Source organism: Ranitomeya imitator, chromosome 2 (assembly GCF_032444005.1).
Source record: "Ranitomeya imitator isolate aRanImi1 chromosome 2, aRanImi1.pri, whole genome shotgun sequence".
Lineage (NCBI taxonomy): Eukaryota > Metazoa > Chordata > Amphibia > Anura > Dendrobatidae > Ranitomeya > Ranitomeya imitator.
In genome coordinates, this window is record NC_091283.1 from 48,299,513 (window position 1) to 48,311,868 (window position 12,356).

General features: G+C 42.6%; 1 protein-coding gene across 2 annotated transcripts in view; it reads left to right on the top strand.

The window, feature by feature from the left end:
* The window catches only part of LOC138661762 (cytochrome P450 2C8-like), a 77,201-nt gene extending 66,279 nt beyond the window's left edge, over positions 1 to 10,922 (top strand). For both annotated transcript variants that reach the window (XM_069746660.1, XM_069746659.1), the window contains 3 exons: positions 6,724 to 6,911; positions 9,448 to 9,589; positions 10,634 to 10,922. In XM_069746660.1, the coding sequence (XP_069602761.1) occupies positions 6,724 to 6,911; positions 9,448 to 9,589; positions 10,634 to 10,818 (515 nt within the window). In that variant the 3' untranslated portion in view covers positions 10,819 to 10,922. The remainder of the gene's footprint in view (positions 1 to 6,723; positions 6,912 to 9,447; positions 9,590 to 10,633) is intronic.
* Positions 10,923 to 12,356: the final 1,434 nt, after the last annotated feature.

Here is a 12,356-nt window from a genome sequence, read left to right on the forward strand (position 1 = left end):
CCACTGTCAGACCTGAGGCTATGTGCACACGTCAGGATTTTTTCCTGACAAAATCCGGAGATTTCTGCCAGAAATCCGCATGCTTTTTTTGCGCGGATTTTGTGCGTATTTTGCGCGTATTGTGCGCGTTTTTGACGCGTTTTTGTGCGAATTTTTGGGGGATTTTTTGCGGATTTTTCCGGACACTCCAATTTAATGGGAAATCCGCAAAAAATCCACAAAAATAATGAACATGCTCGTTTTTTTTTTGCGGAATGCGTTTTTTTTTTGCGGAAAAAACGCAAACATATGCACAAAAAATACGAAATGCATTGTAAATGATAGGATGCATAATGTTTTGCGTTTTTTTAGCGATTTTATAGCGTTTTATCGGGAAATTCCGCAAAAAAAAAACACTAAAAATCCGGACGTGTGCACATAGCCTGAATGTTTCACAAACCCAAGCAAAGGCCTATTGGAGAGGGAGCTCATCCATAAATATACAGTAGATGTAAAACCGAAGAAAATGGATAACAGAGCAAGTAATATAAAAAAAAAAGTTTGTACCATTATTATAACAATTTACATAAAAGATTTTTATTTAGAGACATAAATATAAATATTAAAATTAAAAAGGCAGCGACACCTTAGTGCCACGTTTAGCAGGGTTATAACACAGAGGTCTATGTGATTGCCTAATTATGATCCAGAAAGATATACAGGATGTAACTATAAAGGATTAACATTTTGAAGATGTAGTTAAATGTAGTCATGCAATATAGAACTGTACCATATGATGCCCAGAGAGATAGTGACTAGTATTCATATACATATAATATATATATACATATAATAATGTCATATAATACTGTATAAAGTGCTTAGTGCATACAAAAGGTAATATAATGACTATTACATGAGGATATAACTGAAGATAGTCAATAAGGAATATAAGTGGTCCAACCAGACCTATTAATAAATAGCTATCATTCAGTAAGGCATATTAGTAGTAGGGCAACAAACAGGCTAGGAGGTATTAAATACAAATTTTACAAAAAAGGAAAAAAAAGAGCATGAACCGCACATCCCATATGATTTTGGGATGTGCGGTTCATGCTCTTTTTTTTTTTTTTTCTTTTTTGCAAAGCATGTTCTAGTCTTCTTCTTGGACCAGCACTCCTCCCATTTGGCACAGGTGATTTTAATTAGCAGGAGACTGCAAAGATAGGGGTCTAGCCCATTTTGGCTCTCACTGAAGAGCTGGAGGAAGGTGAGTTTAAGTGCTCCTTTCATTTTGGTGCTGGTGCTGTGTGGCGGCCATTGTTGCTGTGGCTTTGTGCTGGTGGGGCGGCGCGGTCTGGAGTCATGGGGGCTCAGTCTCGCAGCATGGGTGCTGTGGGGCAACAGGCCATCCGCCCTGCTGGTGCATGGCCGCTGTGGCGGTGGGCGCCGCACGGCTCCGCTCCGTTAGGGCGATAGGACCCACTACGAGGTTTGCCGTGAAGTGGCAGTGGGCTTCATACAGTCTGATCAGAATGTTAAACTGAAAACCTCATATTCAGTTATATTAATTTTTGCCTAGCGGCTTTAGATCAACGTATGATTTTGGGATGTGCGGTTCATGCTCTTTTTTTTCTTTTTTGCAAATTAAATACAAATCCTAGTTCCCCTGATGAAGGAACTTTTTGGGTCCGAAACGCGCGTCGGGCTGCACATAGTCTCACATTGGCGGTCCTGGATACATCTCCCCTAACTTTATTATAAGTAAGTAAGTAGCATTGGATCATATGTTCGCTCAGTATTTCTTCTATGGAGATTTCTCCTATGGAGACCATGTAAGGCATACATAGCAAACCATATTTGGTATAACATGCACATTGCACCTTCTGGTTTGCATTTCTTGCATACTCTATACACATAGAATTTGCATAGCAACTTATAATTTGCACGTAGCACTTTCTCTTTTTGCATCCTCTGCATTTTATATGTTATATCTAACACAAATAATATCACTTCACTTGTGGGGTAATATACACCTCTAAAATATATATATTTTTTTTGTTTCTTATTTTCAATTTTTACACACATATATTTTTTATACACTCAGGTTTTGCTTTGCATTTTCTTATATATAAAAAAACTTTTTATATATATATTTTTTACATATGATCCCTACTTTTATACTTACAATTTTATTTACCGTGGTATCCAGTTTATTTAAACAAAATAATAATTTTTGACCTGCCTAGTGCAAATTGCACTATATATATATATATATATATATATATATATATACTAGCTATTGAACCCGTTCTACGCCCGGGTGGAGAGCATTTTTATTGGTATATGGTCTCCATCCTGCGTCCCCATCCTGTCATGTGCTCTGCGCCATCCTGCGTCCCCATCCTGTCATGTGCTGCTCCATCCTCCGCCCCCATTCTGTCATGTGCTGCTCCATCCTGCATCCCCATCCTGTCATGTGCTTCTCCCATCCTGCTCCCCTGTTCTGTCATGTGCTGCTCCCATCCTGCGCCCGTTCTGTCATGTGCTGCTGCCATCCTGCGCTCGTTCTGTCATGTGCTGCTCCCATCCTGCGCCCGTTCTGTCATGTGCTGCTGCCATCCTGCGCCCATTCTGTCATGTGCTGCTGCCATCCTGCGCCCGTTCTGTCATGTGCTGCTCTCATCCTGCGCCTCCATTGTGTCATTTGCTGCTCCCATCCTGTCATGTGCTGCACCCATCCTGCGCCCCCGTTCTGTCATGTGCTGCTCCCATCCTGCGCCCCCGTTCTGTCATGTGCTGCTCCCATCCTGCTCCCTTGTTCTGTCATGTGCTGCTCCCATCCTGCGCCCGTTCTGTCATGTGCTGCTGCCATCCTGCGCCCGTTCTGTCATGTGCTGCTGCCATCCTGCGCCCGTTCTGTCATGTGCTGCTGCCATCCTGCGCCCGTTCTGTCATGTGCTGCTCCCATCCTGCTCCCCTGTTCTGTCATGTGCTGCTCCCATCCTGCGCCCGTTCTGTCATGTGCTGCTGACATCCTGCGCCCGTTCTGTCATGTGCTGCTCCCATCCTGCGCCCATTCAGTCATGTGCTGCTGCCATCCTGCGCCCGTTCTGTCATGTTCTGCTGCCATCCTGCGCCCGTTCTGTCATGTGCTGCTGCCATCCTGCGCCCGTTCTGTCATGTGCTGCTGCCATCCTGCGCCCGTTCTGTCATGTGCTGCTGCCATCCTGCCCCCGTTCTGTCATGTGCTGCTCCCATCCTGCGCCACCATTGTATTATATGCCCCCCATAAGATGCTCCAGTGTGTATGCCCCCGTATGCTGCTGCCATATAAAAAAAAAAAAAATACCATACTCACCTATCGTCCGGCTCCACTGCAGGTGTGTCTTCAAGAAAATGGCGCCGGAATGCGCGGACTGCGCAGGCGCCGATTCCTGCTGCCGGAATCGGCGCCTGCGCAGTCCGCGCTTTCCGGCGCCATTTTCTTGAAGACACACTCCGGCTCCTCTGCCTGTGACTGGTAAGTCAGAGGGCGGCGCCGGCACGCATGAAGCGCGTCATCGCGCCCTCTGAACTGTCACAGCCGAGGAGCCGGGAAACGGAGCCGCACGCAGCGCTGGAACGGGGAATGGTGAATATACTTACCCTCCTGGTGGTCCCTGACTCTCCGGTGGAGATCGCGGTATGCGTTCAGTGCTTACGCATACCACGATCTCCTGGGAGCGTCACTCTGTGGGGGCCAGACTGCGCCGGCGCTTGCGCCTGCGCAGTCTATAAAGGCTTCGGACAGAGTGACGCTCCCAGCGTTATATTATAGATACCTTTTTAACATGTGCACATAAGAAAAACATATGTTATAATTACCACCATATACATATAGTCCGTCATTACTCAGCAGCAGGCTCCATCTCTGCACGATGGACCCCAGGCTACGAACGCACCTTATACCATCTTCTTAATTATTTGGTGCGTTCCGCTAGCCCTAACAGGTAGAAATCCTAATAGAAGTAAAGGCAGCCAAAATGATATAGAGTGCAATTCCTGACAAGGGTATACACTCTGACATATAGAGGGGCACAGCAGGACTAAGGAGACCAACCTGCTGCAACCATGGGAGAGGCAGACCCCAAAGCGCGTTTCGCAATGTGCTTCTTCAGGGGTACACTGTGCACTTTATACTGTATTATATGACTTTATTATATGTGTATGAATAGTAGTCACTATCTTCCTGGGCATCATATGGCACATATGGCGCAGTTTTATATTACATGACAACATTTAACTACATCTGCAAAATCTTAATCGTATAAAGTTACATCCTGTATATCTTTCTGGATCATTATTAGGCACTCACAAGACCTCCGTATCATAAGCCTGCTAAAACGTGGCACTAAGGTGTCGCTGCCCTTTGAACTTTAATATTTATATTTATGTTCCTAAATAAAAATCTTTTATGTAAATTGGCACAATATAGGTACAAAATATTTTTTATATTATTTGCTGCAATCCATTATTTTCTTAATGTTTTACAGTAGCATATTCAGCTCAGCAGAAGGACAAAACTACAAAACTTGAAATGTCAGTCAAGCATGAGTACTGGATTCCCAGCAAAAAGGAACTGAATAGGTTGGGAAGGTGTGTGCTCCTTAAGACAAATATTGAGCATAGCCCTTTTAGTCTATGTGCCCACAATCAGTATATAGCAATGTTTTGGAAGCAGCATATTTTAGCTGCATCAAAAATACTGCGTTCTAATCACGCAGGTAAATCCGCATGTGTTCATTGAACCATGCGGATTCACCACTTATAATGAATTGCTATGGGTCAGACTACATAGTGGAGATTAGCTTCTCCGTTGCAGATAATTGACATGTTGCAGCATCAAATAGAAGCACAGTGGGCATTCGGTTTCTATAAATCCCATCCACTGTGCTTGTAACCTAGAACGCATTGGTTAGGACACAGAACAGGTGAGCTGCATCCAAACCCACTGCTATTCTGGATTGTGGTCACATACCCTTAACATTTCAAACGATCTTCAGCTGCTATTTGGTTGTAATTGCAAAACAGATATAATTTGAATATACAGTGGGGCAAAAAAGTATTTAGTCAGTCAGCAATAGTGCAAGTTCCACCACTTAAAAAGATGAGAGGCGTCTGTAATTTACATCATAGGTAGACCTCAACTATGGGAGACCAACTGAGAAAAAAAATCCAGAAAATCACATTGTCTGTTTTTTTAACATTTTATTTGCATATTATGGTGGAAAATAAGAATTTGGTCAGAAACAAAATTTCATCTCAATACTTTGTAATATATCCTTTGTTGGCAATGACAGAGGTCAAACGTTTTCTGTAAGTCTTCACAAGGTTGCCACACACTGTTGTTGGTGTGTTGGCCCATTCCTCCATGCAGATCTCTTCTAGAGCAGTGATGTTTTTCGCTTTTCGCTTGGCAACACGGACTTTCAACTCCCTCCAAAGGTTTTCTATAGGGTTGAGATCTGGAGACTGGCTAGGCCACTCCAGGACCTTGAAATGCTTCTTACGAAGCCACTCCTTCGTTGCCCTGGCGGTGTGCTTTGGATCATTGTCATGTTGAAAGACCCAGCCACATTTCATCTTCAATGCCCTTGCTGATGGAAGGAGGTTTGCACTCAAAATCTCACGATACATGGCCCCATTCATTCTTTCATGTACTTGGATCAGTCGTCCTGGCCCCTTTGCAGAGAAACAGCCCCAAAGCATGATGTTTCCACCACCATACTTTACAGTAGGTATGGTGTTTGATGGATGCAACTCAGTATTATTTTTCCTCCAAACACGACAAGTTGTGTTTCTACCAAACAGTTCCAGTTTGGTTTCATCAGACCATAGGACATTCTCCCAAAACTCCTCTGGATCATCCAAATGCTCTCTAGCAAACTTCAGACGGGCCCGGACATGTACTGGCTTAAGCAGTGGGACACGTCTGGCACTGCAGGATCTGAGTCCATGGTGGCGTAGTGTGTTACTTATGGTAGGCCTTGTTACATTGGTCCCAGCTCTCTGCAGTTCATTCACTAGGTCCCCCCGCGTGGTTCTGGGATTTTTGCTCACCGTTCTTGTGATCATTCTGACCCCACGGGGTGGGATTTTGTGTGGAGCCCCAGATCGAGGGAGATTATCAGTGGTCTTGTATGTCTTCCATTTTCTAATTATTGCTCCCACTGTTGATTTCTTCACTCCAAGCTGGTTGGCTATTGCAGATTCAGTCTTCCCAGCCTGGTGCAGGGCTACAATTTTGTTTCTGGTGTCCTTTGACAGCTCTTTGGTCTTCACCATAGTGGAGTTTGGAGTCAGACTGTTTGAGGGTGTGCACAGGTGTCTTTTTATACTGATAACAAGTTTAAACAGGTGCCATTACTACAGATAATGAGTGGAGGAAAGAGGAGACTCTTAAAGAAGAAGTTACAGGTCTGTGAGAGCCAGAAATCTTCATTGTTTGTTTCTGACCAAATACTTATTTTCCACCATAATATGCAAATAAAATGTTAAAAAAACAGACAATGTGATTTTCTGGATTTTTTTTTCTCAGTTTGTCTCCAATAGTTGAGGTCTACCTATGATGTAAATTACAGACGCCTCTCATCTTTTTAAGTGGTGGAACTTGCACTATTGCTGACTGACTAAATACTTTTTTGCCCCACTGTAATTCTAAATTGAAAAATATTTCCATTGTTCCATTTTTGTTAACTTCAGAGAAGATCCATAAAGAAATTGACAATGTAATAGGGAGAGATCGCTGTCCATCAATAGAAGACAAAAGTAAAATGCCGTATACAGAAGCCGTAATCCACGAGATCCAGAGATTTGCTGATATTGCTCCTGCAGGAGTTCCACATGCTGTCAGCAAGGACACAACCTTCAGGGGATTTCACATTCCAAAGGTAGAGTATGCTGCTCCTCTCAATCTTTTGCTCATGTTTGCCAACATTTGATGGTTGGTATCAGGAAGATGGGTAGTTTAGTGGTATGAGAAGAGTGAATTCACAGATTGTCAAACATGGTCACTCTCTCTTTTAGGGATCTTGGCCCTCCCTGCACAAACTCCACCCAATCATTTTTCCAAGTCTCAGTCTCAACCTTTCCAAAACATAAGAACCTTTTCAGGGCCGGAGAGATTTCTTAACTGTAGTTCAGGAGGTCTCACCTTTTTTCTAGAGCTTCTTGAACATACAATCTTTTCAAACTATGAATCAAATGCAGTTGGAACCGAGTACATCAGACATGATTGGATCCCTTTGTCATTAATGGTGGTCATACCGATTGTGTAAGCTCTTGTAGTCAACAGGTTTCGCTCTCTCCCTTGCTTGCTCACTGTGTCTCTCTCTTATGGAGTGCAAACTGTTATGATCATTGGGGTCCTTTTTGTATCTCTTCTGTAATTTGTAAGCTATTATGGTTAGCATAGTCCTTTTTCCTATAGAGTGCAAGCTCTTATGGTCTGCAGGACCCTCTCTCTCTCTTTCCATTTCCAGTAGTTGTAAGCTCTTATTGTCATCAGGGTCTATTCTCTCATCTGTAGAGTGTTAGTGCCTATTGTCAGCAGGGTCCTTTCTCTCTCTCTCTTTCTCTCCTTTAGTGTGGTGTAAATGTTTATGGTCTGCAGGGTCCTCTCTCTATTTCCAGGAGTTGTAAGGCTAGGTTCACATTGCGTTAGGGCCATCCGTTAAGCGCATAGCGCTAGCTGATTGTGCTAATGCAATGTTTATTTTGTGTCCGCGTTCGCCGTCCCCGCTAGCGCAGATCCCCGATCTGCGCTAGCGAGGGACGGACCTCGGACGCTGCTTGCACAAATCACATTGCTGTCAATGGGTGCGCTAACGGACCCATTGCACGGCATTAATTGCGACATTTTTGCCGTGCAACACAGTCCGTTAGCGTTAACCCATTAACGCAGTGTGAACCTACCGTAAGCACTTATTGTCAGCAGGGCCCTTTCTCTCTCTGTCCTTTAGTGTGGTGTAAACGCTTATGGTCAACAGGATCCTCTCTCTTTTTCTCTCTATCTATATCTCTACTACGGATTGCAATATCATTTGATCATCTAGGTCCTTTCTCTATCTCTTCTGTAATATGTAATCTCTTAGGAATAAGCTCTTATTATCAGTGGTGTTTTCTGTCTCTTCTTTAATGTGTAAGCTCTTATGGTCAGAGTAGTTTTCTCTCTACTGTAGAGTGTAAACTTTTATGATCAGTAGGGTCCTCTCTTTCTCATCTGTAGTGTGAAAAATCTTCTTATGGTCAGCGGGGTCCTCTCTCTCACCTAAAGAGTGTAAGCTATCACAGTCACCAGAGTTCTTTGTCTTCTCTCCTTTACATATATTTTCCGAGCAAATACAAGCTTCCCAATATTGAAATTCGCACAAATTTATTTGCTGCAAATCAAATTTTGGGGGGAAATTTGACAAACTCGGTGAATTCAAATTTCAAAAGATTTGCTCATCCTTACATAAGACTGATAACAGCATCTTATGAGGATAATGTTAAGGAGGAAGGGGACGAAGATTTTAGGAGTTATCTCATCTCCTGCAATGCAAGCCGGGGTCTAGGAAAGGGTTGGTGGTTGATATCCTTTTATAGGGATTGTCCAGTCAGAATCAATATGTCTGCAGTCTCTCTGTGTGACTGCAGACTTATGAATCCCAGCAGTGCACGCACTGTGCACTGCGGGGATAAGCCACTTTTTGAGTCAAGACTGGAGGGTATATATGCGCTATACAAACTACCAGCCAGAGCCCGTCCAGTGGGTGTGGCCTCGCTTCCATCCACTTGTATGGACTGAGGCAGCGCCCTCTAGTTGGCCACACCCACTGGACTATTGTGTTGAGGACTCACTGCTACTCACTAAACTAGCAACTAGAATTGCAACTTTATAAGAACTAGGCCCCATCCAGCTACCTGCTTACTTCCAGATAGCTAAGTGTTGTTAACAACCCTGTATTGTGTAGTGCTGAATCATACATCTTAAACCAAGCATTCACTTTCATTAAACATTTAGCATAAAACATCTTCCTCTTGCTCCCTGCTCCCTCTTGTCTTTGAGTTGGTTTTAAGAGCAGTCTTTGGATAGGTCTTTGGATTGTCTGTTACTGATTATCCTCACATAGTATTGATGTCAATCACGTGTATCGTGTTCCAAGTGACAAAGGGAGGTCTAGTCAAAGCCGGAAGATTCAAGGATCGATCCAAAGACTGAAAGGGCCAAGCAAAGAAGCTGTGGGGTCTTGAGGAACCTCATAGCATATTAACCGTCTTTCAGGCACTTTCAATTTGGACTAAAGTTGATTTGGACTGAATCGATTCTGCCCAAAACAAATTTCGGCAGATTCGTTCATCTCAACGTCATAGGAATAACTAAACAGATCTCACTTTTAACACTTCAATTTTTCTAGATATGTATGTTCATACATTCACTTTCAGGGAAGCTTGGTGTTCCCAGTCCTGACTTCTGTTCTTAAAGACCCCAAACATTTCAAGAACCCAGAGGAGTTTGATCCCGGACGTTTTCTTAATGAGAAAGGCTGCGTTAAGAAGAGTGATGCCTTTATGCCATTCTCTACAGGTAAGATGTTATTACTTGATTGTGACCTGTGAATACTGAATTAAAGCTTCAGTATATGAAAATATTTTTATATGGTTGGTTGACAAACTGGTATTAGGAAGATCAGCAATATTACTTAATATGATTTAGGAATCAATTGGTTGTGTGGTTTTTAAATTCACTGAATTAATTTACATTTATCCCAAAACTGTTTAAGACACGACTCAACAGTGTTTTTGGACTGAGAAATTTATGGCATCTCAGAGAAGTTTTGAGCTATTGTACATGGTAAAATGGTGCTAACCTGGCATGTCATGACTCGTAACCAGGGTTATCAACTTGATTTTGTACTATTTCTGGACAGTTTACCAAAAATTTAAGGACAGGCAATAATTTTTACAGACACATTATAAAACCATAATAAATCGTTAAGATTATCTACTGTAATATAAACTAATGGCAATACATTGAGACTTTTGACATTATTGCAAAATTCTAAACTTAAAAGTGTTTTACAAGAAATATCATTTTTCCCTAAAAGCTCATTCTGGATGAAAATGATATACTGAGCATTACTTATTTACTTGCTCCAATACCTTACTTGCTCTAGCATCTGCACTTCACTGCTGCCTTCGATGATGGTTTACAGGCTGCAACACTGACTCCACAACGCTGACTTCACAAATGTCAGTAAATGTCCAAGGTACAGCCAATTATTTGATTCAGAGATTTTGCTGATTTAGATGGCATGATCAGCAGAGCTTACTGTTTGGCTGTGCAGTGATGTCTGCTGTAATCGTAACATCATCCCTGCAGCCTATGGACTATCACTGGAGGCAGTGGTGAAGACCGGCGCTGGAACGCAGCATTTACTTCTCCAATTAGGGAAGTGAAAATTACATACTGACCCTTCAAATCATTCTTTGAATTGTGTTATGCGTGAAAGAAAACATGCATGCCCATTCTCTGTTGATTTGCAGAAAGGCAATTAAAAATGTTTTTTCGAAATCAAACAACGCCTTTAAACTTGACTACTTATGGTGTTTGATTTCTCTGTTTTCTCAGGCAAACGCTTGTGTATGGGAGAAGGCCTGGCTCGCATGGAGCTCTTCCTCTTTCTAACCACCATACTACAGAAGTTCACCTTGGAACCCACTGAAGACAGAAAGAATCTGAGCATTAGACCCGAGCCCAACACCAATGGATCACGACCTCAGTCCTACCAGATGAATGTTGTCCCTCGTTTCTGAGCTGAAAATTAACTTCTTGCCTAAAGGAACCCTAGACGTTCTAGATCTTAAAAAATAAGAAAGCTGCACTAATATTAAAAGACATAAATTGAAACAAATACAAATATTGTGTGCAAAAAATAAGAATGAAGCTTTATTTTGCTTGCTGCATGTGCATTATTTTGGTTAAAGTTCAGTCTTAAGGTATCTAATATTTCCCATGCAAATTGTTGATTATTGGATTGTGCATATGAGCAGCAACTCAATGATACATTGACAATAGGTTAAACAGGATAAATAGGAATGAAATTTTCCATTTCAAATTCCTTTCCTTCTTAACTAAGTTCATCTATTAACCAGTTGTTACATACATTATTGTCAACAAATAAAAATGACCATTATAGCCAATGGTCAATATGTCCATTATAGTTAACTAGATGGTGGCCCGATTCTAACGCATCGGGTATTCTAGAAATATGTATGCATGTATGTACGTCGCACTGTGAGTGAGGGTTAAATTCCGCACCAATATCGCTGATTGGTTGCGCCTGGCTTGCCGATCAGCAAAGTGTGGTTCAAATCCCGCGCTAATTCTGTTTAAATCCTGAGCCAATATCGCTGATTGGTCGCAGCCGGCTGGTCGCGACCAATCACTGAAGCGGTGTTTACATTCTGCACCAATATAGCTGAGGCTGGGCGTGACCAATTAGCGAAGTGTGGTTCAAATCCCGTGCTAATTTGTGGGCGGACTGCACCTGTCGCTGATTGGTCACAGCCATGTAGTATATAGCAGCCATGTAGTATATAGCACAGCCACGTTGTATATAACACAGCCACGTAGTATATAAGACAGACAGCCATGTAGTATATAGCACGTAGTATATAGCCACGTAGTATATAGCAGACACGTAGTATAAAGCATAGCCACATAATATATAGCACAGCCATGTAGTATATAGCACAGCCACGTAGTATATAGCACAGCCACGTAGTATATAGCACAGACAGCCACGTAGTATATAGAACAGCCGCATAGTATATAGCAGCCACGCAGTATATAGCAGCCACGTAGTATAAAACACAGCTCACATAGTATATAGCACAGCCCACGTAGTATATAGCACAGCCCACGTATATAGCAGTGTGGGCACCATATCCCTGTTAAAATAAAGAATTTAAATAAAAATAGTTATATACTCACCTTCCAGTGTCCACCGCGGCTGTCCCGCTCCTTGCGATGTGGCCGGCAACTTCCGTTCCATTCCAGCAATATCAGTAGTAAAAAGTTGGTCCAGGATGGGGCGACACACTGGCACCGACTGGAGGGGAGTAGGGAGGGGCCAATTCACGGCCGGACTAAGCATGTCGCCGGTTGGTCACTGCCAGCCGTCCGTGACCAAACAGCGATGCGGGATTTCTGCGACAGATAGACAAACAGATGGAAGTGACGCTTAGATGATTACATAGATAGATTAATGAACATGGCCATGCTATTCAACTAATGCCCATGATAGTCAAGTCACAAACATGCCTCTGACGATAAAATGATCAAACTCTCC